The sequence below is a fragment of the Stegastes partitus genome, unplaced genomic scaffold, assembly GCF_000690725.1.
Source record: "Stegastes partitus isolate 25-593 unplaced genomic scaffold, Stegastes_partitus-1.0.2 Scaffold508, whole genome shotgun sequence".
NCBI lineage: Eukaryota > Metazoa > Chordata > Actinopteri > Pomacentridae > Stegastes > Stegastes partitus.
This window is the reverse complement of record NW_007578239.1, coordinates 371,867-396,031: the sequence shown is the minus strand read 5'-3', so window position 1 is coordinate 396,031 and position 24,165 is coordinate 371,867. Positions and strand designations below refer to the sequence as shown.

Below are 24,165 nucleotides of genomic sequence, written 5' to 3'. Positions count from 1 at the left end.
CAGCATGACATCACTTCTTCCCGTTTTATTTTCCATGTGAGTTCTGTTGTTCGATGTCTGAATCGAAGCTGCACTGTTTCTCTCTCTTACCTGTTTGATGGTTTAAATGTCAAATTAAATCACGTTCCAATCATTTTTAATTAATAAAAAGCTGATTTAAAGTTCCCTTTTTAAAACTTCTTGAAAGCTCTTTGCTGTCCCTGCTGACTAACTTATTGTCACCTGGAGTCACAGGAGCAGAAAAAAAACTAAATAACATCTTGTTGTCAGCTGTTTTTTTTTAGGAATGAAGCGCTCTGTACAGCAGCAGCAGCAGCGCCCCCTGCTGTGTGGAGGCCTCTGCAGTTTTCATGTTAACACATTCAATTGAAATCAGAATTATCAGAAGTTTGAAAGTTACAAATGTGTACAAAAAAAACAACAGATCTCAGCCCTTCAGCAAGACGTTAAATTATATAACGCTATTCACCAGGACAGTCAACTTGAACGCGGCTTCAGACTCTGAAAAGGCCACGTCTTCTTCTGCATTGTGGAAATTATTATTTTTTTAAAGTAAAAACTAGACTGCATGTATGAGAAACTGCTGGTGTGATCACAGCCGGACAGTTTGAAATTAGAAGCATGTTTCAAGCTCCATTTTTTAAAAAATCTTTTGAAATATAGCACCCAGTTGTGGGGAAACTGCATGTGGCCCAATGTGGTATTACCTTGAAGTATTGACGAATAATAAGAACATCGCAGTTTGAATTTATTTGACCACACACATAGCTTTGCTAGCTAATTGCTGAAAAACTATTTGTTTCAAATCAAACTTCTCTGTGACGTTCAGGTTCCTTGAAATGTGTTGCGAACAAAGTTTAATGATGGTTTGGATGAAATATGTTGAACAGGCCATGAAAAACGACAAAAAAATTAAAATGGAGGACAAACGTAAGGCACATCAAACCCTTTGTGTGGCCTTGTAAAGCCAAGACATGTTTCAGAAATGAGCATTGAGCGATTTGCAGATATCGACATCAAAACAGCTAGCATTTGACTGTATGGTTAAGCTTGTAGCTCTGGAGCAATGTTTCCACCTGTGAGCGTCTATGACTCAATGTACGACAACAACAAAAAAAAACAAAGACATCACATATGGATGCAAATTTTTAAGCAATTTTCTTAACCGATAGTAGCAATGAATAATCCTCTTATCACTACTGTAAATACAGATGGCAGTTCTACACAAGCCAATTTTATCTATTTTAAGCCCAGACATGTACAACTGCAGCTTCATCAAATTAACAAGGTTTAAAATATCATCCTCCTGTAAACTATGCAAATGTGTGGGCTCATTAACCTCCACAGACGTCTCTGTCATGGTGGCCCTTTACTGCTAAAACCCCTGATGCACTCTGTATTTTGAGTGGCACCTCCTCTGGTCTCTACAGCACTGAACAGTAAGAGGCTCCACCTGGTGGTACAACCATGTATTACACCTGAGCTACAATACATTCTCTGACATGCATAACCTTCTACAATATTGCTTTGAGCCATCAGGTGAATAAACAGAAATTACTCATGTTTCAGACTGTTGGTCAGAAGAAGCAGCAGCAGCAGCAGGTTCAGTACAATATAGACTTTATTAGTTCACTAAAGTTGAATATGAAATAAAAAGCAGATTGGCTTTAAATGATTCACAATTCAATAATAATCGAGTTGCCAGGTTCATCATGTCACCACAGCGCCTCCACAGAATCAGAGCCCTCCGAGGCTGCATCACTTCGCCTTCAGCTCACCTGTTTTCTGTGAGAGCGGCTGAAGGCGCAGTGATGCAGCCGCGGCGTGGAGGCGGGCAGGCGGCACTGAGCGTGCTCACAGGATTCTGCAGCGTCTAAGCTTTGTGTCAGACGTGATTCTCACACCAACTACAAACTCCCAACAAAAAGTAATCCGGCGACGAGGAGCGGCCGCCAAGCCGCCGAACACAAAAACAAGAAAAACAACAAAAATCATGGTTCTTTGTGGCGTCGAGTAAACAAACCGACAGTGGGAGGCGGCCAGAGTTCAGCATCCAATCAGCAGAGTCCAAAAGTCCAGGAGTCCAACAGACAAGAAGAGCGAAATCACCAGAACTGCTTGGGGAATGTTTCATATCATTTTATTGTTTTTAATTGTATTTTCATCATAGCAATGGAAAAATATAACCTTATACAAACGTCTTCAATTCTCTGAAATCTTTTTAAACAAGCAAAAATGGTGAGTGACCCTTTCCCAAACAAAAACTGCAGCAGCTCGCCGCCCGCCGCCGGCTTTCAGCGTTGCTAAACTATTTCCATTTGGCACTCGCTCCGCTCAGCATTCTGATGAAGGTTTGTTTAATTTAGTGCTGCCGTTGTCTGATAAGAGCGCCGCACACGGAGGCGTCCGTCCGCCGAGGCTCCATCGCCGTTTTAGTGCTCAGAAGAAGAAGAAGAAAAGTAAGAGCAACAAAAATTTCCACAGAAGAAGAAGTCCACGAAGGTTCAGCTTCACTAAAGGCCCCTCCTCCCCCCCCTCCCGCGGCATGGGGGGGCGGCGGCGGCGGGTCGGTGACGTGATGTCGTAGGAGAGCCCGGCGACACGGCGAGAGGAGGGGGAGGGGCTCCGAGGAGGGGGCAAGGTTACTTTAACCGGGAGGAGGGGGGAAGGGGGGCGCCGGCTGGAACTGAAGGTGGTGTGATGTCATCATCTCGCTCGCTCGCTCGCTCACACGTCTCTCTCGCTCACACAGACACTCATCATCATCATCATCATCATCATGTCACTTCCTGCTGCGACACGATTCGACACAGAAGAGTCAAATCCAGGAAGAGATTCTCCTCATTGTTCACTGATGTCTCTCTACCAAAGGCTCTCTCTCTCTGTCCCCGACCGAAACAATCTGCAGGAGGAGAAGGACGAAGAGAAGAAGGAGAAACAGAAGTCGTAGTCAGCAGCCGGACCAACAGTGAACCAGTTTCAGACATCAACAGTAACTTTAAAGAGTGCATCATCTTTAAAGAACATCAGAACCTGGATTTCTAATGTTCTGATGATCCTTCAACAGGCTCCAGACCAACTTCTTCACTGTCAGTTAGTTGCACCGCTCACTTGTCAGTATCGATAGATGCCACATTTACCGATGGTCCCTAAACGCCTCCCACTGCAGGCTGTGATATTTGCTGCTTGGTGGCTGCGGTGTGCTCAGACAGTTGTGTGAGCAAAAAGTAGTTTGAAAAGAGTAAAATAAAGTGTTCTAAAGTCAGATTTATCTGAGATGAAACAGTGATTTGATCCACATGCGCTCTTTTCTATGAGCGGAGGAAACGGTGTACATAAGTATGCTACGCCTTTTATGAGCGGATCACATTTTAAAACATAAAGACGACACTCAATCATTCTCTTATAGTGGCTTGAAGCTGTGATCAAGAATTATGTAATTTTGCCGCCCGACTATTGCGTAAGCGGTTGTTACAGGACGGCTCTCCGGCTCAGTATCCTTCTGCCTGCACTCTGATCACCAGGTGAGTCTGAGCTGAACCTCTCCTTCTCTTCTGGTTGAGGAACACACATCAGCTCAGGAGCTCGTTTTATGAATCAGGCAGAAACAGACTGACACACTCACAGAGGAAATAAAAGAGCTGATTTCAATCACTGTGGCTAACGCAGTAGCTGCCTGTGCCGATTACAGGGACAACGTAACAGCTAAATGATCACGAAAAACAGGTCACATATGCAACCATTTTGGTCACAGTCTGGAGGCCTGACCTTAAATGTGTCAGCTCTGACCTGCTGTTGCATCAGGAAACTGAACCAAAAATAAAGTGTCTGGACTTAAACTGGTCCTTTAGTTCGGCTCACAATAAATAACAGAACGCTGATTTTTTTTCACTATAGTTTGGTAACAATATTTAGCTGCCAAACTGCCAAAAAAAAAATAAAAAATCTAAAATGATGAGAGTTGAAAAATTCAATGAGGTGTCCACACTTTAACAAACTTTTGTTGTGAAAGCCTGCAGCACATTGCTACAGGAAAAAATGAAGGAGTCAGAGTGATGAATGTCAGAATCAAAGAAGAATCCTCATTTAGAGAATCCTGTTGTGTCCCGTGTCAGATGTGCGACTCACCAGGCCTGGCTCTTGAGCTTGCGCAGCTCCTTGGTGGCCCAGGTCGCCAGTGTCTTGGTCTTGGTGGTTTTGGAGCGTCGACCCTCCGTCAGCAGGTCGTTGATGAGCGGACGAACCTCCACCAGCTTCATCACGTCTTTACCGAACGCCGTGCACAAGTCGCTGAGGACGCACAACAACACAACAGGTCAACAACAAAACAAACAAAAGGAGGCTCCTAATGTTAGCAAGTCAGACAACAAGAACCTGGAACCAACTTTTTCCATGTTTACAGCCCCTACAACCTTTCCCTCTACACAGTGTAGAAAGATGTTTCACCATGCTGAATGTATCTTCCACCAACTTGCTGCTTTGTAAACTCTTTTTGAGCCGTGCTGCATGTATTTTGTGATCCAGTAGGTTTGATTTCCTCTCAGTCTCTCTTGTTGTCTCCTCTCTGCTCTGTGGAAGCACTGGTCCACACTTTTTGACATTTTAAAGACCTATAACTGATGGATGGATGAGCTGCTCTTGGTGCTGCAGGTCTCAGAGGTTGTGGTTGGTTTGTCATCACACTGTCAGCGTGGTGCATGAATTCTCTTCACAGACCGAACACACCGGAGATCAACTATTAGACACCACACGGAGCTTTAAAGAGCCCAGACTCTGGACATGATGAGAGTCTGTGAGAATGTTTATCTGCCGCAAGTTCTAGACCTTTTACATGCACAAAAACAACAGTTCAACACACTTTAAATCTGTCCCAATACATTTGTCTGAAACGGCTCAAACATGTAAAAGACAGAATTTGTCCAGAATGACTCCAAATAATGAAAAAGTGTCCAAAATGACAGAAATATTATTCACCTTACACAAAAAAACGTGTCAATACAGACAAAAAAAATGACTCAACTAATTTGTTCAGAATCTCTCAAAATTTGTTTGGTTTGAAAAACGACTCAAAACATTTCCAGAATCAAAACTTTCCAAAATGACTCAAATCTAAGTTTGCAGACTTTAATTTGCACAAAATCAGCTACTTAACACACTGAAGGGAACTGTTTAAAACATCACCAACACTGTTGTTTCAGGGAAAGTTGCAGCTTCTTTCTCATTCGTCACCTCTTGAAGGTTTTAGGGAAGCTGATACTTGTTTAAGAAATAATTCCTGAAGAATGAAACTCCTGTTTTTTGCCAAATAATGACTGAATTAATCTGGAAACAGATTGCACTTCTGAGAGGTGACTGATGATGCAACATCTGGAGTCAGTTTTCAGGCCTCAGACTAAGTGTTTAACATCTGCGGGTCATTCTGATCTAAGAACAGGTTAAAGTTAAATCTTCTCACCCGATGAGTCCAGCAGCGTTGGCCACGACTCCGTCAGAGTGATCCTCATCCTCGGCGATGTGATGGATGAAGGAAAGGATGAACTCCACCCGAGGCTGGACCAGCATCACGTCGGCTGCAGGAGGAAGGACAGAGGTAAGAAACAGTTCACAGTTCATGGGTCAGTTTAACGATCATTTGTTTGTGTTTGTTGGGTCCCGCAAAACCAGGAAGCTGTTTTATTTTCGGCTGCAGCCGGAAGCTTTCTGGGTGAAAAAGACCCAAGTTTCTCTGCGACGTCGTAAAATCCTCCTGATTCACTGCAGACAGGAAGAGGAACCGACGTCGCCTGACACACTGTGGTCATGTGTTGCAGGTGTGGATATAAACCTCTTTAAGCCGCCTTTATAACCAGTGCGTACAAACAGCGATCAGTCTAAGCGCTCATTGCCTGCCGGTTCCACACTTCATGCTAAGCTAAGCTAATTAATCCCGTCAGGGTGAATCCATAGTTAATTATTCAACATCTACTGGGACTCAGCTCCAAACTGACACTATGTCAACAGAGAAAACACAAAATGACAAACAGATACATACCCAAGGGAAGACAATCATGACAAAAAGATGCAAAATAAATAAATAAATGAATAAAATACTCAAAATCATCCAAAAAAAGTCTCAAATTCACCACAACATTACCGCAAAAAGACAAAAAGCAGCCACAAAAAGATGCAAACTCACAATCAAAAGTTGCACAAATCACACACACATGCAAAACGGGGCAAAATCACAAAAAGACATGAATGGAGCCATTGATAAATTGATTTCAGCAGATTATGTGATTCTCTGTAGGTCCAGTGTTTAGACACGTCTGACTGGACTGGAGTCGTTTGACTGACTGTAGAAATGACGTGTGAGCGACGTGCTGCTGGTTTCAGGGCGTTAAAGTCAAACTAACAGACACAGGTCCAGCTGAGTTCGGTTAGAACCTGTGCACACTGATGAGCAGGATGTGAGTGTGTTGAGTCTTACGGTGGACGTTCTCCTGGTCACCCTTCAGGCCCTGGATGATGCCAGTGTAGGCCTCCAAACAGCCCTCCCTCAACTCGTTTAGGTAGTCCACCATGTCGTAGTCCGTCTGAAACACACAGTCACGGTTAGCAGGAAATAGTCTGAGCCCTCGGAGTCGGTGTCAGTGAGGTGTTCAGGTCTCAGATAAACGTGGTTGGTTTTACATCACAGTCAGCGTGGTGCATGATTTATCATCACAGACCAAACACACTGAATCCTTCCCCATTTAACTGACATACTCGGACATTATTACATTTTGATTTTATTTCATGTTCATAAAATCTTGTCAATACCTGGTTAAACTCTTAGCTGAACAGAAAAATAATTCTGATACCGGACGCCTGTGACTCGCTGCTAAACTTCACAGAACCCAGCCATCATGAATCAATGTTTGTTGATCTGACAGGTCTCATTTTACCTCCATTTGATACCAGGTTCATGTTGTAGACAAACTATTTTCTAATACAGGTGGTTGTAGAGAAAAAGAACAAAAAACAGATTTAGTCTTTAGACTGTGACATCTGGAGTGGACGTAAAACTGACTTGGTTGCAGTTTTTAACAGAACTCAGATGTGTTTTTCAGCCCTGAACATTAACGTGTCTATCTGTTGTACTGATGAAGTTATGAGGCTCAGAAATGGTGGAAAGGGTTAATTTCCCATCAAAAAGTATAAAATTTGGACCTACCTCTTTGGACTTCAAGGGCCTATAACTCTGATAATATTCATAGTATGAAGGTAAAACTTTGCAGGGCTTTATTAAATATACTGAAGTTACTGTAGATAGAGAATCAGTTGATTCTGAGGTCACCAGATTTGGTTGCTTTTATAATAAACTCAGTGACTGGCTCAGTCTTTACCTTGTCCACCTGAGCCTGAGACGCCTGCTGCAGGGTGTCCAGCACGATGTCCAGATACTTCTTAAATTCTCCTCCGATGGCCAGAGCGATGTCGCCGAACGCTGAGAGGATCTGAGGCTTCACCGACCGATGAACGTTTTCATTCTGAACAGAGAAGGGGGACGTTTAACAGCAGCACAGCTGGATGTGGCAAACAAGACAGAGGAAGGACTGAAGTCTGAAAAACCAGCAGCTGCAACAGGATCAACGTTACTGTTTCATCATCAGCAGGTGGAGATGCTTTCATGCAAGGTTTCACAGCTTCTACCTGCTGCAGCAGAAGCTCTGACTCTCTGCTTCCAGTCTGTTCCAGCTGCTGGTTCACACATGAAACTGAATCTACTTTAAAGAAGGCGGCAGCAGCTTTTACAGACTGACAGTGACGTGTTCAGGTCTCAGATAAACGTGGTTGGTTTTACATCACAGTCAGCGTGGTGCATGATTTATCATCACAGACCAAACACACGATCGATGGCAGTGTGGGTGCAGCGTCTCACCCCAAGGTTCTCCAGCAGCAGCTGCATGATCTCGTCACAGTAAGGCAGGATGTTGGACATCAGAGCTCTGCACAGGTCGCACACCAGCCCCACCGCCGCCAGACACACCTGCAGCAGTCACCAATACATCATCAATATTAGCCAATACAGCATCATCAGTATCAGCCTGCACAGCCCTGCTGCTGAGGACTGAGTCTCTTCAACACAAACAGGAGCAGAAACATTCATCACAGCAAGTATCAAAACTAAACAAAGACGAGACATGATTCACATTGTTCATCAACAAACAGAAATCAAAACTGGAGTTAAATTAGTTCTATAGATGGAGCTGCAGAACGTTTCAGGAACCCAGCGTTAACATTTACAGCTGAACTCATCAACAACTTTCTCGGAATCGCACACAAAGTTTTAAAGTTGTTAGAAAAGTTAATAAAAGCTGAAACATTCTCTCCTTAGGTGGTTTCTGACTTTTTCTAAAGAGTAGCCACTGGACTGATCAGTCTGTTTCTGATCATCTCCAGTCCATCTCCAAGAAGATGTCAAATGACCAGAATGTGAAGCAAAACAACTGTAATCGAATGGAAATGATAGCAAAAAGTTGTAAAACAAAATATGCCAAAAAAGTGATGCAAAGCTACCACGAAAAAAAAAAGTAAAATCACCAAAATGTCTGCTTTTTGACGAGGACATTTTTGGCCCTCTGAGTAAAATGAGGTTAGTGGGTCTGACGTCTAAGACTTGAATCTCTGTGACACTTCAGACTCGGATGGAATCAGAAACAGCTTCTGTCCACATGCAGACGTCTATAAAGCAGAAGCTGAAGATCAACATTGTGTCAGAACCAGTTCAGACAGTGAACTGGACTCTGGACTCCAGCAGTGTTTGAGCTCCACGGTGGTTCCTGCAGGAGAACAGTTGGGTTCCTACCTGATACTCAGCGTAGTTTTTCAGTCCGATAGCCAGGAAAGGCTTGAAGGCATCCATGTATTTCTGGAAGTCGCTGCCCAGAACTGCAAAAAAGAACTAAACTCAGTCACAACTTCCAGGCAGCAGCACTGAGCCCTTTCAGGTGTTGAGTTAACAGGATTAACTGAGATCCAGTTAAAGTCCTGATCAGAGCCTCGTACCTTCCACCAGCGTGGACACGGCCATCAGAGCGTCCTCCTGAACGCCTCCGGAGCCGGCCGTGCTCTGAAACATCCTCAGCAGAGACGCCATCACCACGTCCGAGATCTGCAGGGCGTCCTGATGCTGCACCTTACGGAGAACGTTCTGCAAGAACACAGAGAACGCTCAGAGAACACGTCAACAACGGCACCGACACACTGCAGGACAGGTGTGCTGCTCACCTGTAGAGTGGCACAGAGCAGCGACTGCAGGTCATTGAACTGGATCCGGTCTGAGGTGCTCTGGATGTGAGACTGAAAAACAGAGAGCAGCTTTTAAACACAGTTTCACATTCAACACTGAAAGTACGCTTTAAGTGTCATTAAAAACTGATGATTTCCTCCACAGAGGTTCCATTTCTCTTAATAAATTCAGAATTTAGTTGCTGCACCTTGTTGTCTACAGTAACTTCAGTATATTTAATGAAGCAAAGTTTTATAAGCCCTTGACGTCCATAGAGGTGGGTCCAAATTTCACACTTTAATTTAAATTTTACTTTTTCCATCATTTCTGAGCCTCATAACTTCATCACTACAGCAGACAGACACATGAAATATTCAGGGCTGAAACACACATTTGAGTTCTGTTGAAACTGCAACTAAATCAGTTCTACATCCATCCAGGTGTCACAGTCTTAAAACTCAATCTGAAGTTTGTTCATTTCATTTATAACCAGCTTTGAGCGCGACATCTGGAGCCACCACGATGTACTTTAACTCTGAAAACACCCACAGTATGTAGGTAAAACTTTGTATGGCTTCATTAAATATACTCAAGCTACTGTAGATGGAGAATCAGTTGGTTCTGAAAGGAACTGATTGCAACTTTTCATTTCAGCTCATTTGTAATATTTTGACATATTTTATGATGTTCTGAAGCATTTTTTTTTCTCTTGTGAAGCACTTTTAATTCACCAAGTTTGAGAAATTTTGATTCAATTCATTTTTTTCTTTACAACTTGATTGAAACAGCTCCAAACAAGTGACAATTGAGCACAAAAAAAAAAGACTGGACAGGAGTTTAGGCTCTGTTCCGTCAGTGAAGTCTCCATCAGTCTCACCTCCATCTGCAGGACCTGCTGCAGCCTCTCCATGATCACCAGCGTGGTCTTCTGGACTGCAGGGTAACAGTCCTTAGCGCTGTTCTTCACGATCTCCATCAGCGCCTCGTAAGCGGCCGAGCGCAGGTTGTTTTGGTGACCATCGGGCCTGAAGAACCAAATAGACCGATCAATCCTCATCCAGTTTACAGACTTCAGGAGAATCCAGTTCACATAAAAGTGATGCAAAATGACCAAAATGTGACATAAAATGACCAAAAGTGTGATGAAAAACTACCACATAACAGTAATACACAGCTAAAGATGTCTTTGTGGGTCCAAGCTGATGGATTTAAGCTTCTGAGTTTGATTCAGTAGAAACCAATTCCTTCATTTGTGACATGTTTAAAAGCTCCTCAACTTCCGAATGAAATCATGGCATCGTGCAGCAGGCGCCCTGCTGGTGTGACTGAGCTCACCTGTCTGTGGTCTCAAGCAGCTTCTGGACAATGAGCTCGAAAGACGAGGACAGGCAGTAGGTGCTGGGCTCCTCCTGGTCCTCCGCTGCATCCGTTGCTTCGTACGCTGCCTCGGCCAGAGACGAGAACGCCTGGTGGAGGGGGAACAGTTAACCAGGGGATCATAACCTAAGACGACCTCTAGACCACCACCATCCTCCACAGACCCCCGGCTCACCCAGCAGACGTTGGAAGCCACTCTTGGCTCCGCCCCGAGACCTTCGATCAGACACTGCAGCAGCGGCGCCAAGTACATCTCGTTGATGGCGGCTTCAGGAAGCAGCTCACAGATCCTCCCAACAGTCCAGGCTGTGGTGTCCCGGACCACCACCGAGGGGTCCTTCATCAGCTCGATCAGGGTGGGCATCGCCTGGAGGCAGAGAACGGGTTAGTTAATGAGAGGTTAGTCAGTGATGGGTTAGTTAGCGAAGAAGTAGCCACTAAACTGTTTAGTTGATATCGGTCAGTTACAGACCTGCATGAATCTTTTAGTTTGTGATAAGTCAGTTAATGACCTGTATGATCTGGCTAGCAAGTTATGGGTTAGTTACTGACCTGGTTAGTTATTGATCTGGTTATGTAGTGGGTGGTCAGTTGCTCATCTGGCTAGTTATTGGCTGGCTGACAGGTTAGGTTACTGACCTAGTTAGTTAGCGATGGGTAAGCTACTGACCTGGTCAGTTAGTGACAGGTTAGCTACTGACCTGGTTAGTTACTGATGGGTAAGCTACTGACCTGGTTAGTTTGTGGCTGGTCAGTTACTGACATGGTTAGTTACTGATGGGTAAGCTACTGACCTGNTTGTGGCTGGTCAGTTACTGACATGGTTAGTTACTGATGGGTAAGCTACTGACCTGGTTAGTTTGTGGCTGGTCAGTTACTGACATGGTTAGTTAGTGACGGGTTAGTTACTGACCTGTATGACGAGCGGTTTGAGCTGGTTCAGCTCGGGTCCTTCCAGGATGGAACCGAAGGCCATGACGGAGGCGTCTCTGTAGCGCCAGTCGGGGTTTTTGATGTGTTCTTTGATGAAGGGCAGAACGTGAGGAACCACGTCGTCCTCGCAGCAGGTGGCGAGCAGCATCAGACAAACTCCAGCCGCCTTACAGGGGTTCCAGTCATCGTCGTCGTCATTCTCGTCCTGCAGGACATACAGCAGCACATTAGTCAGACAGCGGTGGGAACAGGAGGAGCAGGTGAGGGCTGGACAGGTGAGGTACCTGTTTGGTGAGGGTCTGGGTCAGGATGGGGACCAGGTACTGCAGGGCCCCTTTGGCGTAGAATTTACTGGTGTGCTCTGGAGGGCGTCCCTGCTCCGAGGCCTGCCAACAGAGTCAACAGTCAGACAGGAAGCCCACAAAGTGCATGTGTGTTTTTCAAAATAAAATCTCACGGACCTCTGAGGCCTCGATGGCCAGGTCCATCTCCTCGTCACAGACGTTGGACCAGAACTCAATGCCCTGTAAGGCCACCTCATCAATGTCGCTCTTCATCGCCTCGATGGTGATCTGACAGAAGAGAAACAAGTGGAACAACATTTAAAGCTGGGAGCATGGAGTACCGTGGTACATCGAAATGTAAAGGTGCATTCAAACTATAACTTAACATCGTCTGAAGTGTTTCAGTTCTTTCTCTGTATTGAAGTGGCAAAGTGTAAAGTTTGCTCCCGGTTCTTACCGCGAACAGAGCAGGTCCCATGTACGTTTCCATGTACTGATAATACAGAGACATGATCTTCACCAGGTTCTGTAAAGCCGCCACGCGCACCTGAACGCAGCAGAGAGAGCAGAGGTTAAACATCACAAACAGCTTCACTCGAGCCAAACACATCCGGAGGTTTTACTCACTCTGGTGTCGGGACACTGTGTCGCTTCACAAACCACCTGCATGATGAAGTGTCTCTCCGTCTGAAAACATCAGCAAAAACATGGTTCAAACAGACAGGAAGAACAGATCAGTCTGACTTTTACGTCACATGTTGGAGAGCGAATTTCATGTTTAGAACAAGTCAGTAACTCTGAGCAGTTGTTGTTTAAATTGATTTACAGTGAAGGTAGAAATAAATATGATCTGCAGAGTTCTGGAGCAAAATGGTTCTCCAAACAGAACCAACAGTTTGATCAGAGATGTTGGGGCAGAAGAACGCAGATCATTTCCAGGTGAGTAACTCAGTACCTCCTTGTCGAAGTTGGCTTTGGTGAACTCCAGCGAGTTGAGCAGAGCGTTGGTCGCAGCCAGCTTCACGTTGTTGCTCGGCTCCTCCTTCCTCATGCCCTGGATGATGGCCGTCAGGATCTGGTTGGCGTTTTCCTGCAGCTGCTCCGGGTCCTGAACGCAACACAACCAGAGAGAGAAACATCAGGTTTTATGCTTTAAAAGAGCACCTGAACGCACCATGTGAGGTGTGTTGTTCTGGTAATTAACCAAATCGTGACATTTCACGAGCATCACTTTCTTCTACACGACTCATTTTAAAAGCCTCTATCAGACTACATCAGTGAGTTTTTGAGATTCCGATCTACGGTTTCTGTACTCGCATATTTCTGCTGCTGATTACAGATTAACTGCTTTTATTATAGCAATGCAGATTATTCTCTCACCTCTAGTGGGTTTCATTTCTAACTTCAGTCCTACCTTTGGAAAGATTTATGGCCTGGATTTTATTTTAATCTCATCATTTACTGTCATATATTCCACTGGTTTTGATAAATTTCCACCGTTTTTATTCACTGTATATTAAAACAGGTTTTCCGCCCTCGTTCAACACTGTATGTCTTCTGAAGGTGGTTGTGGAGTAAAAAAGTATGTATAGAATAAAGAACGTGCGTCTGACTCACAATGTCCTGGCAGATGTATCCGATGGCCTCCAGCGTGGACTCCTTCATGTGCTCGGTGCTGGACGGGTCGGTGACGTTGGCCACCAGCTGTGGGATCAGTTCGGGCCACTGGTTGACGGGGATCTCGGCGCAGGCGATGCCGGCGACGCACTGCGAGGCCGAGCTGGGTCGGTACGTCTCCGTGCCCAGAGTCTGTAGAACCTGCAATGGGAACACAGAGGTTAGAGAGGAGAACGTCGAGCAGAACCTGAGCAGAACCGCTGCCACTGATCTGAGGACTTACGTAGTTCTTGATCTCGCGGCGAGCGTTGCCGTCGATGGCCAGCCATCGCTGCTGGTACTGAGTCTTAACGTCTGGGTCTTTGGAGGTCAGAGAGTTCTTCACCTGCAGACCTGCAGCCACTCGAGCCACCTGAGTGTTCCCCGGGTTTGCTAGAACCTTGGACAGCTCCACCAGGAATGTGGGCTGGAGGACACAGAGGAGAGAGTGAGGACACAGAGTCACCTGTCGAGTTCTGATTGACCTGATTAATTAACTAAAACTAAGTTATGAATCTACAAAAATACACATTAAAAACCAACAAGTCCAAAGATTTGACATATTAGCAAGCTTTGTATTTTGTTTTTTAGTGTTTTCCATGTTTTGGTTATTTCATATTTATTTGTACATTTTATTGTTCTTTTCCTTTTTGAGTTCACAGTTCATGAAAGCTTCATATTTCAGATAAAGTTAGTTTCTATCTTTTCCTGGTGAACATTTACAGCTGAAAACCTCAGGAACAGAAAGAATAATATCAACACTTTCATCAAACTGCAGGACCAATCGGATTTTCTCTGGAGTTGGAGTGAAAAATTAACGTGATTCTGTATCAGTAAAAAACCAAAACCGAGCTCTCTGCTGCCTGACCCTTCACAATAAAAGCACTATCAACTCCCATCATGCTCTCTGGGCCTCCGTCAGCTCATCTGCAGTTTAAATCGTGCTCAAACCTGCAGCTTCTCTCTGAATCTGGACTTGTCTGTTCGCATCTACAGTCTGCAGCTGCTCAACAACAAAATACTTCTTCAAAAAGCAGAAGTTTACCTGCAGAGCTTCCGCTCAGGACGGAAGATTTAAGTGGTACTTTTACTCCTACTGATACTGCTCATCGATCCAGCACACTAATGGCATTCTTTTTTTTTTTATGTAGTAAGAGAAAAGAAACAAAAACTAACTATAAAGACAATTAAGGTCTCTTTCTCCCCCTCATCCTGACTGTCCATAATTATTTAAGTGTAATTTGGTCACTGGAATGTAAAATGAACGAATGTATTTACACTCTTTAGGTTCCCTTCAGTCACATGCTGGTAATATAAAACAATCAACGTCTCAGGTCCGTGACCGCCGTGACTGTTACCAATAATCAATGTCCTTCCTGAAAAACCCGCATCAGTCACTTCTGTTTTAACTCCATCAGATGTTTCCTCTCTGGATCATTGATAACTGGTTCTAATAAGGAGACTGGCAGCAGCTGCAGCTTTCACATAAAGATAAATCCATCCCATAATAGCTCCTTCAAACCTCCAGACAGAAGACAACACCTGTGTTTGCTTCAAAAACTAACATACAAATGCTGCTTCCTGAATCAAACATGAAAAACGACCACTTAAATCATGTGCAGATGTGAGATTTGGTCATGAATCCACCTGAACCTCCAGGTTTTACTTTCCTGCTTTAATGTGCATCTTTGCTTCTTTTTTATGTGTTTCACTGTTGTGTAACATTAAATTATCTCTTGTGTAGCATCAGAAAGTTAATAAAGTCAAACTAAAGTGATTACAATCCAATTCAATCCTTTTTCTGCTGGTCGTTCATTAAAATAGGTATTTATAAATCATCAAAAATCATCAACTTGGACTGAAATAAAGCGTTTTACAGTCAATCGCTGCTGCTGTGACTTTACTTTAAATCATGTTGGATCTGACAGAACAGTCTGAGTCAGTATTTTATGTGTTCTTTAGAAAATCCTGCATTTCTTTAAGTCTAATTTGTTGCTTTGAACTTCATATCCGTTAATGACGTTCATTCAGACTTGTAGTTTAAAAAAATAAAAATCTAACTATCGCTAATCCGTTCCTTCAATTCTTATATTTTTCTGATGCTCACTTTTTTTCAGATTTAACCACCAATATTAGTTTAATTAGCATGTAGACAACAAACACGAGTGTGTTTCATGCTTTTCTAACATCACATGATTATTGATTGGTAATGTGGCCAAGTACTGATTGAGGAAACAGTTTCCTCAAGAAACTAGAGATGCAAATTTTTAGCAGTTTCCTTAAATGACTCTCATATGTGCAGTGATATTTATTCATTTTAAAGCCAAAAATAATCCAAGTGTTGCAGCTGCTTCTTTCTTTCTTGTGTGTTTTTATATGTGGGACTGTTGGAACTAAACACAGTTTCACCAACAACAACAACAAAAAAAAAAAGATAAGAACCATTTTTTCAGCATTTAAATTCATCTTGAGCTGCTCTCAAGTAAAAACAAAGGTCCACAACTAATGATTAGCTTCATGACTCAGCTGACTGATAGATTAAACAGTTAAATGAACGAGCTGTCTAATGTTCATCAACAACTCCGATAATCAGTTTGATTTTTTTTCTCTTTTCATTAATAAAAACAGTCTCTTATTGGAGCTACTTCAATGTGAACATTTTCTGGTTTCTTTCCTCCTCTATGACAGTCACACTCATTATCTTTGGGCAAAACAAAGCAAAACTGATCCACACTTTTCACAACACTCTGACCAAAACAGCTGATTTATCCAGAAAATAATCCACGACTCTCTAAAGAGGAACTTCAGCTCTTTCTTTAACAGTCCATTAAATATATTCAGTTTACTGTCCTGTGTGACATAGAAACGCTTCAAATAGCTTCGCCTTGATAAATTACTAAAATTAACAGTAAATAAGACTCGGCGTTTTCTGTCAGTAGTGACTTTGAGTAACCGAGTTTCTTTGGACATAAGAGACGTGAAGACGCCACTTTGGACAAACGTTTCCTGAGTGTTTCGGTCCATCCCTCTCGTGCATCTCAGACAGTAAACTGACAGTTATTACAGCCTGTAAAACACACTGCTACCTGTTTACAGCTACAAACAATCTGCAGGTTCTTTAAGAATTAAAGTCATTATCTACAAAACATTAACAAAAACAAGAAAATGTCCCGACATGAACAGTTCTGACAGCTTTTAGTTTTAACCAACCAGCTGCAGACAAACTGTCAAATGTCCTGTTTCCCCCCAGTATTCACATTATCATCATGAAATAGAAAGAGAAGTAAGTAATGTTCACATTTAAGAAGCTGCAATTGGAAATTTTAACTTGAAATCGCTCAAAACTAATTTTTAGTGATCAAATTGATCAGCAATGACATTATTGGCCATCATAAATCGAATAATCATTGCAGTTTTGTTAAAGTGACCCATCGAAAGCGTGTAAATGAGCTGGATTTCTGTCACTTTAACCGGATGAACTGATCTGCAGCCAAAAGCACATCAGAGGCTGAATCCATGAAATGCTAACGCTAGCAGCCTCACAGTGTGTCTGTGTTAATGTGTGTGTCTGTGCCTTTGTATTACAGTGTGTGAGCGTGCGTGTGTGTGTGTGAGTGAAGGGAGGGGGAGGAGGGAGGAGGGAGGCGGCAGAAGCCGGGCGGGCTCCAGCTGTCCGGGGCTCCTCTCCGCTCCATCCACGCTGCTGCTGCCCGCCTGCAGCAGCAGCCTGTCCACCAGCTGCCCCTCCACCCCGGTCACCTCCACCATAAAATCCCGCTATACTAACCAGGTTCTCTATCGCCGCCTGCTCCAGAAACTTCTGTGCCGCCTCCAGTTCATTCCGATCTGGGGAGAGAGGGGGAGAGGAGGGGGGAGAGGGCTGTTTCAGTGTGATGGAGCTAATTAGCTGACAGTTAGCATCAGGCTAACACACGACATGAGCCCGGAGCTGGCTGGTTCAACCGGTTCAGCAGCTGTCACAATCATAATACACTCAAACACTTTTCACATTTTCCCCCTAAATGCTGACGTTAGTTCCGCAGAGCGTGATTTCTCCGGTGGTACCAGCCGGTCCGGCTGTGAAACACGCCGAGGCTGCAACATGCTTGTTAGCCACCGTGGAGCAGGAGCCTCGGTTAGCATGCTAGCCGGCCAGCGGGACACGTTTCAGGGGACACAAATAAAGTTTTCTGGACAAATAAAACAGCAGCAACTCGGTGTAAACCTGCAGAGGGCAGGTAAACCCGCACCTGGATGGACTTTTTTGTCCTCCTCGCAGCGGCTCTACGGTAGCGTTAGCCGGGACAGGCGTGCGAAGAAGCGGCCGATAGTTTGAATGATACAAGCTAACGGCTAACAGGCTAGCGGAACAGCTACAGCAGGCATGGGCAGGGTCGCGGCTCCGGACCAGCTGCGGGCAGCGGTACGATCAGCCTCCATGCAACCGCATCGACAAGATGCTGCCATGACAACGTGATGTGGGACCTTCCGACCGGCCTGGCAGCTCAATGACACCGCTGAGCTGCGGTTACACGGCCGGCAGAGTGCGAAGTCAGCAGCGGTGTCAGGCCGGAGTCCTAGCTGGGTTAGCATCAACGGCTAGCAGCTAGCGAGGCATTTCCCTCCTCCCTCCTTCAAACTTTCACCGGCTCACCGGAACAGCCCGCCGCCGCGCAAACACCGCCGTCGCCGGCCCGAAGAGCAGCCTCGGAGCCTGGCCGCGGTGTGAGAGCGGAGCCTGCGGTGGATTCTCACCTGGAGAAACGGTTTTCTCGAGGATAGTGATGAGCTCCATTCCGTCCCCCGGCAGCCTCGCTCTTCACTCGGACAGTTTCGGTTGCCGCGCAGCGCCCACAGCGGATTAGGTTTCTTCCACGGAGGTGAGTCGGTGCCAGCCACAGGGCGGGTTCGGTCGGTGGCGGAGGAGGCGGAGGTTCCCCGGTGCTCGCTCGGTGCTTCTCACTCGGATGTTGTGGGAAACGGTAACGGCTGTGGCGCACAGAAACGTCTCGTGGATTCACCGCCGCCCGTTCGCATCCTGTGTTGTCGGAGGGAAAGGGCCGCGCGCTTCTCTCCAGCGGAGGGATATCACGTAGTGACGCTGCAAGGCGACGTGCTGCGTTCAAGAACCGCAGGACGTTTCCATATTATATTATATTATATTATATTATATTATATTATATTATATTATATTATATTATTGTAAAAGGCAGATGCATTCACTTCACTTTGAATACAAATTCTTGAAAAAAATATGGAAAAACAATCACTTTGACTTTTTTGCCATTAAAAAAAAGACACATTAAACAACAAAGCTGAAGAAAATGAATTTACTTGAACTCAGAAAGCTATGGTTGGCTGGAAATAACATGATATTAAATTAAATTACATTACTCTTAAGATTTTACACAAATATCACAGTTTTATAAAATGCAACATAATGTTAAACCAGTGCTTCATGTGTACAGTTTATTCTGCATCATACAGCAAATAGAAGTCCTTCAAATATTTTCAAATCATTTTTAATTAACTCTTAATGTGATTTTATTTAAGTATTTCAATTCTAGTTTTACCAAGTCAAGCCTGAAATTAATATGTTTGTGAATATGTATGTGTACAACGTTTAGAAAACTTAAACAGTCATGTTCCACTATGTAAACACTGTTTAGTTTATGTAGTGTTTTATTTTATCTCATTGTACGCTATAAAGAATAATTAGAAATGAATGTATGTGAATTCAGAAAGCTGTAGTTTAGTTTGTGTGGAAATATAAGCTCTGTTGTGTCTAATTAGAAGTAAATTACATTTAATCAAATGATGCTTTGGTAGGAAAATGACTCAGAGGAAATAAAATTGTTATCAGTGATAACTATCTGTTATTAGATGCAGCTGTTGCCAATCAAACTGTCGTTTATGAATTCTAAAGTTGGCTTGTTTAAAAAAAATAAAAAAAAAAACACGAAAAAAAAAACACGATTTCAATATTTATGCATTTTTTTTTACTTTAATTTTGAACCAAAAACTGACTTTGCATCTTGAAGGTCCGACAGTGAAATGTGATACCTGAACGCAACAGGACACTCCTCTCCCCGCGCGGCCCCGTTTCCTCCTCTTGGCGCGCTGTGTCTCGCACGCGTACACGTGGGCGCGCATGCTTCCGGATCGACTCAGTACTTTTATTTTTGTGGTGCGTTTACTTCAGTTTGTGGAACTCTTTATTGCATTCATGTTTCTGTGAGTTGGAACTGTTTGTTGTTGTTGTTGTTGTTGTTTATTTTTGAATCTTGATTTTTAAAAAATGCACATTTTAACATTTTTTGTCTTTTTTTGGGGGGGGGGTTGTTGATGTTTGGATTGTCAGTAATCCACTAATCCACACTGTTTTTTTGAGTACGGTTACTCTTTAGTTACATTGTGCTGAAGATACTTTTACTCAAGTAAAACCTGGGGCTGACCTGATTGTTTTGTGTGTGAACTCTGTCCAGAATTGTGTGAATGCAGTGAGTAAATACTGAAGTGAAATCAAGGTAGAGTTTAGTGAGGCAGTTTAGTGAAATTTGCTTGATAACTGCGTTTTTCTTCAAATTTAGTTCAGGATTTAAGGTCTGCTTTTTAACATGCTTGGACAGTTTTATAGGGTTAATTAAAATATCTTAGATTCATTTGAACATAGTTATATCAGAAATTGTCACAGCTGAGACAGATTGTCGCCAAACGGTCCAAACATCAGCTGTTATCATGTTAATGTAGCTCAGACTAATTCAGTCATCTGACCTGCTGGTTTGTCTGAATGTAAGGAGGGAAATTTAATAAGAAATTAAATAAAGCCTAGTTCAGTGAATCCAAACCAGGAGAACCTCAGAATGAAGCAGAAATAAAATTGAAATTATTTAAAGATATTTATCTTAATAACACAAACTATGCAGATGTGAAAACGAGCAGAAGATTTGAGTCAGAATAAGCTGATGAATTGTTCAAATCAACAGTTTGCTTAATTTACATTGAAAAAGCTTAAAGTGTTAAGTGTCTGACAGCGAAGAATAATCAAAAAGCTGCTTGAAGTTCACGTGAATCGGCAGAATCACGCCTAAAAACTGATTTACGTTGTTGGTTCAGTGGTCGAAATCTGCAGTTTCTCCAAACTCACAGTAAAATCTAAAACATATGTGAATCCAGTTTGAGTTGTGGCTGTTGTTGTGGTGAAATGATGAAACAGGCTGTAAAAACAAACCCATTGCTTCTTTATTAGTCATTTTACAGTAGTCACTCATACGTAGCTGCCTTGAGTTGGTCTTTTTGTGTCTCTTTTTACAGTTTGTTCCAACTTCTTCCTCATTTTTTCATCATCAACACAATGGAAGAGTCATGGACAAAGTATAAAAAAGAACCAAACACAAAGAAAAACAGGATAAAATGCCCCGTTTCACAACAAAAACTACATTTGGCAAAAGGTGAGGATGAAGGTGATGAAGACGATGATCCAGTGCATCTTTAAAACATCGACAAAGACAAGAGAGATTCAGCTTTACTAAGACTGAGGAGCGCAGGTGAGACGTGTCTGGCGGTCTGATTGGATAAGAGCTTTCGGGAGTCAGGAATTATCGTCCAATCAGATCTAATCTCCTCACTTGTTGTTGGGTGAAGTTTGAAGCATCATGAACAGAGCATGCGAGGCATAGCCGCCACAATACAGTAAAAAAAAAAAAAAAAACATCAAAATCACAACAAATACAAAAAAATAAAGTATAAAAAAAATGACCATTCACACGTCAACAGTTGATCTGGTGCGTTTATGGCACAACAAGGCGTCATGGCAACAGCTCTCCCATAATACTTTAATTCACGTCGAGCTCGCAGGAGATTTACTGCAGCGAAATGCAGTGCTGCAATATTTACTCATATTAAAGAGCAGCTGCAACTGACAGTTATTTCACTGATTCATCTTTTTACCAGTTAACTGTCAGAACGTGTGAAAAACATCCAGCCAAAGTTCAGATTCAAATTTAGTCGAAGCAGCTCAAACATTAAAATTTTACAGCCATTTAAAAACAAAGAAAAAGCAGCGAATTAGAAACATGAGACACCAAAAACTGGATTTTTCTTGATAAATAATGTGAACGTTGATCACATTGACTTTAATTTTCCCTCCTAATGCTGAATTACCTTTGAATTTCAGCCCAAGTCAAAACTATAACGCCTGTAAGATGCTAACGCTAGCTTCTCACAGCTCTTGCCTCCTTATTTTCCCTCAAAAATTTAATTTTTGGCCCCATTTCATTTAACTTTATTTTCTCTGAGTGGAACACTGATACCAGCTAACTAATATGTAGCTATAAAGCTAGCATGGTACCACGAAGCGAATGTGGAACAAGCTACCCAACATGGAGCAAACCAGAGTTAGCTTGTCGTTTAAGCTCGATAATGAGCTCATGTGAGGACTGAGTTACATGCTAGCTGCTGGATGTGAATAATGGTCATATTTGCTTAATTTTCACACTTAATGAAACAATAATTCAACTTTTAATTTCAGCACAAAACTGATCTCCAAAGTAGCAGGATAACACCTGCTTGGAACAGCTAGCTTGGAAAACAAATAGTGTCTCGAGTTCAGAATTTTTTTAAATTTCATTTTGGCTTTTTTTTTTGTCTACTAGTTGATACTTGAACCCAGCTAACTATTAAGTAGCTAGGAAGCTAACATGGTACCATGAAGCAAATGTGGAAAAAGCTAATCAACTTGGAGCGAGCCAGCGTTAGCTTGTGGCTTAAACTTGCTAATGAGCTAATGCAAGGAGTAGGTCACAAGCTAATGTCAATATAGCTGGCAATGGCAATTCCCTGCTCATTTTCTCAATGTAATTTAATTGACTTTATTTATTCTTCAGTTTTTATTTTCCTGACTCATTTGCACACCTGAACTAACACGAGTCAGTGTCAGCTTTTTACCTCAGCTTGCTAAAAGGCTAATTACACAGCTCATTATAAATGCAGAGCTTAAGTGGGGAAAAATGACCACTAGAACCACAAGAACAAAGTTTTGTTAGCTTTCTAGCTACGGTTGGTTAGCCAGAGAAAATGGTTGCTTGTTCTGTCACCTTGATTTAAATAGTAGACTCTGTTTTACATGTTTGTTCTTCCGGTTTAGAATCTCTGAGAGAGAACAGTGCAGCAGGTAAACAACACCTGAAACTGACAGTCACACCTGGTAGCTAAGATGGAGTGATGAAGCTAACAGGGCACTGTGCAGCTAAATTGGAAGAAGCGAACTAACAGACTAACTGGTACAAGGTCACCTGTCTATTCAACTCTACCCTGACAGAACTAATATTGATTATTGGTGACTGCAGTCTGATTTGTTTGATGTGGTCGTAAACATGACAAAAACACAGAACATGAATAAAGAACATGAATAACAACATGTCCGACCCCCCCCTCAGTGCTGCTGCCTCACATGATGACAGCAAGTTCACATACATGAAGAAAAACAACAGAAGACATGAAGACTTTCCATCACGTCAGAAACATCACTTATGAAACATCTGTGAACAACGTTCGGATTTAAATCTACTGACAAAAATGTACTGCTTTCATGTGAAACACTAAAAGCCTAAACTTAGTTTTAACAATAACTGACAAATTCAGAAAGACAGATTTTTCCATAAGTGAAGCCCCTGAGAAACCACAGAAGCCCATTTCAGGCAAGAAAAGAAAAAATTCCAAATTTGGGATTGGTAAATCAGGATTTCGAGTTACGAAATACAAATGATTAGGCACTAAATCAAGATTATAAGACTGATCATTTTTAACTTTTGAAGTCTTAAATTTACTAAGTCACAACCATAAAGTAACTACATCAGAGTCAGATATGTTGTAGAATTGTGAGATGAATTGAGATTATAAAACAAAGTCATGATGATTAGACCATTAATCTAAATCCTGATAAGTAACAATCACGGCATTAAAATAAGATTATCAGAAACCAAGCCGAGATCTCTGAAACACAGTGTTAAGATCCTGACAGAGTAAACTCGGGATATGATTCACTAAATCAAAAACGTGAGATAAATCTGGATTACCAGATGACACTCAAGATTTTAGGACAAGTGATAAATCAAGACTTTGAGACAATAAAACCAGATTAGGAGACAAGTAGATATTCTGATACTGCAAATTAAAGTTAAGAACCAACTAAATCAGTATTATGACTCCCAGATTCTTCTAAGATCGGAACTCAAAGCAGTACATCAAGATTCTGATATAGTAAAGTAAGACTATGATAAACTACCTCAAGATAATGAAATAAGTCAAGATTCTAAAACAGTTAATCCAGATTATAGGACAAAAGTCAAGATTACAAAATAAATCACTCTGATATAAATTGAGGTCAGGACAGTCAATCAATTTTACAGTAAATCTAAATTCTAGATTTAGTAAAGATGTTGAGGCAGTAAATCCAGATTACGAAACAAGTCAAGATTTTGATTGGTAAATTATTATGATAAACTAAATTAAAGTTACACATGGAAGATTATAAAAAAAAAAAAAAGTCAAGACTTTGAGGCACTAATTGCAGTTTATGAGATAGGTCAAGATAATGTGAAGATAAACGAAGGTTATCATAAACTAAACCAGGATTATAAAATGGGATCATGACATAGTAAATCA

At 42.5% G+C, this 24,165-nt stretch overlaps 1 protein-coding gene across 1 annotated transcript; it reads right to left on the bottom strand.

Annotated features, from left to right (window-relative positions):
• Window positions 1-1,603: 1,603 nt before the first annotated feature.
• Window positions 1,604-18,581, bottom strand: kpnb1 (karyopherin (importin) beta 1). The gene is made up of 22 exons (XM_008287590.1): window positions 18,256-18,581; window positions 17,288-17,346; window positions 13,745-13,927; window positions 13,462-13,662; window positions 12,800-12,952; window positions 12,472-12,531; window positions 12,302-12,391; window positions 12,022-12,132; window positions 11,845-11,946; window positions 11,541-11,765; window positions 10,803-10,994; window positions 10,586-10,716; window positions 10,128-10,275; window positions 9,250-9,321; window positions 9,028-9,172; window positions 8,828-8,910; window positions 7,901-8,008; window positions 7,365-7,508; window positions 6,467-6,572; window positions 5,456-5,570; window positions 4,129-4,290; window positions 1,604-2,902 (listed from the first exon to the last, which is right to left on the bottom strand). Coding segments are annotated over exons 1-22 (2,631 nt in total). The 5' UTR covers window positions 18,296-18,581; the 3' UTR covers window positions 1,604-2,901.
• Window positions 18,582-24,165: the final 5,584 nt, after the last annotated feature.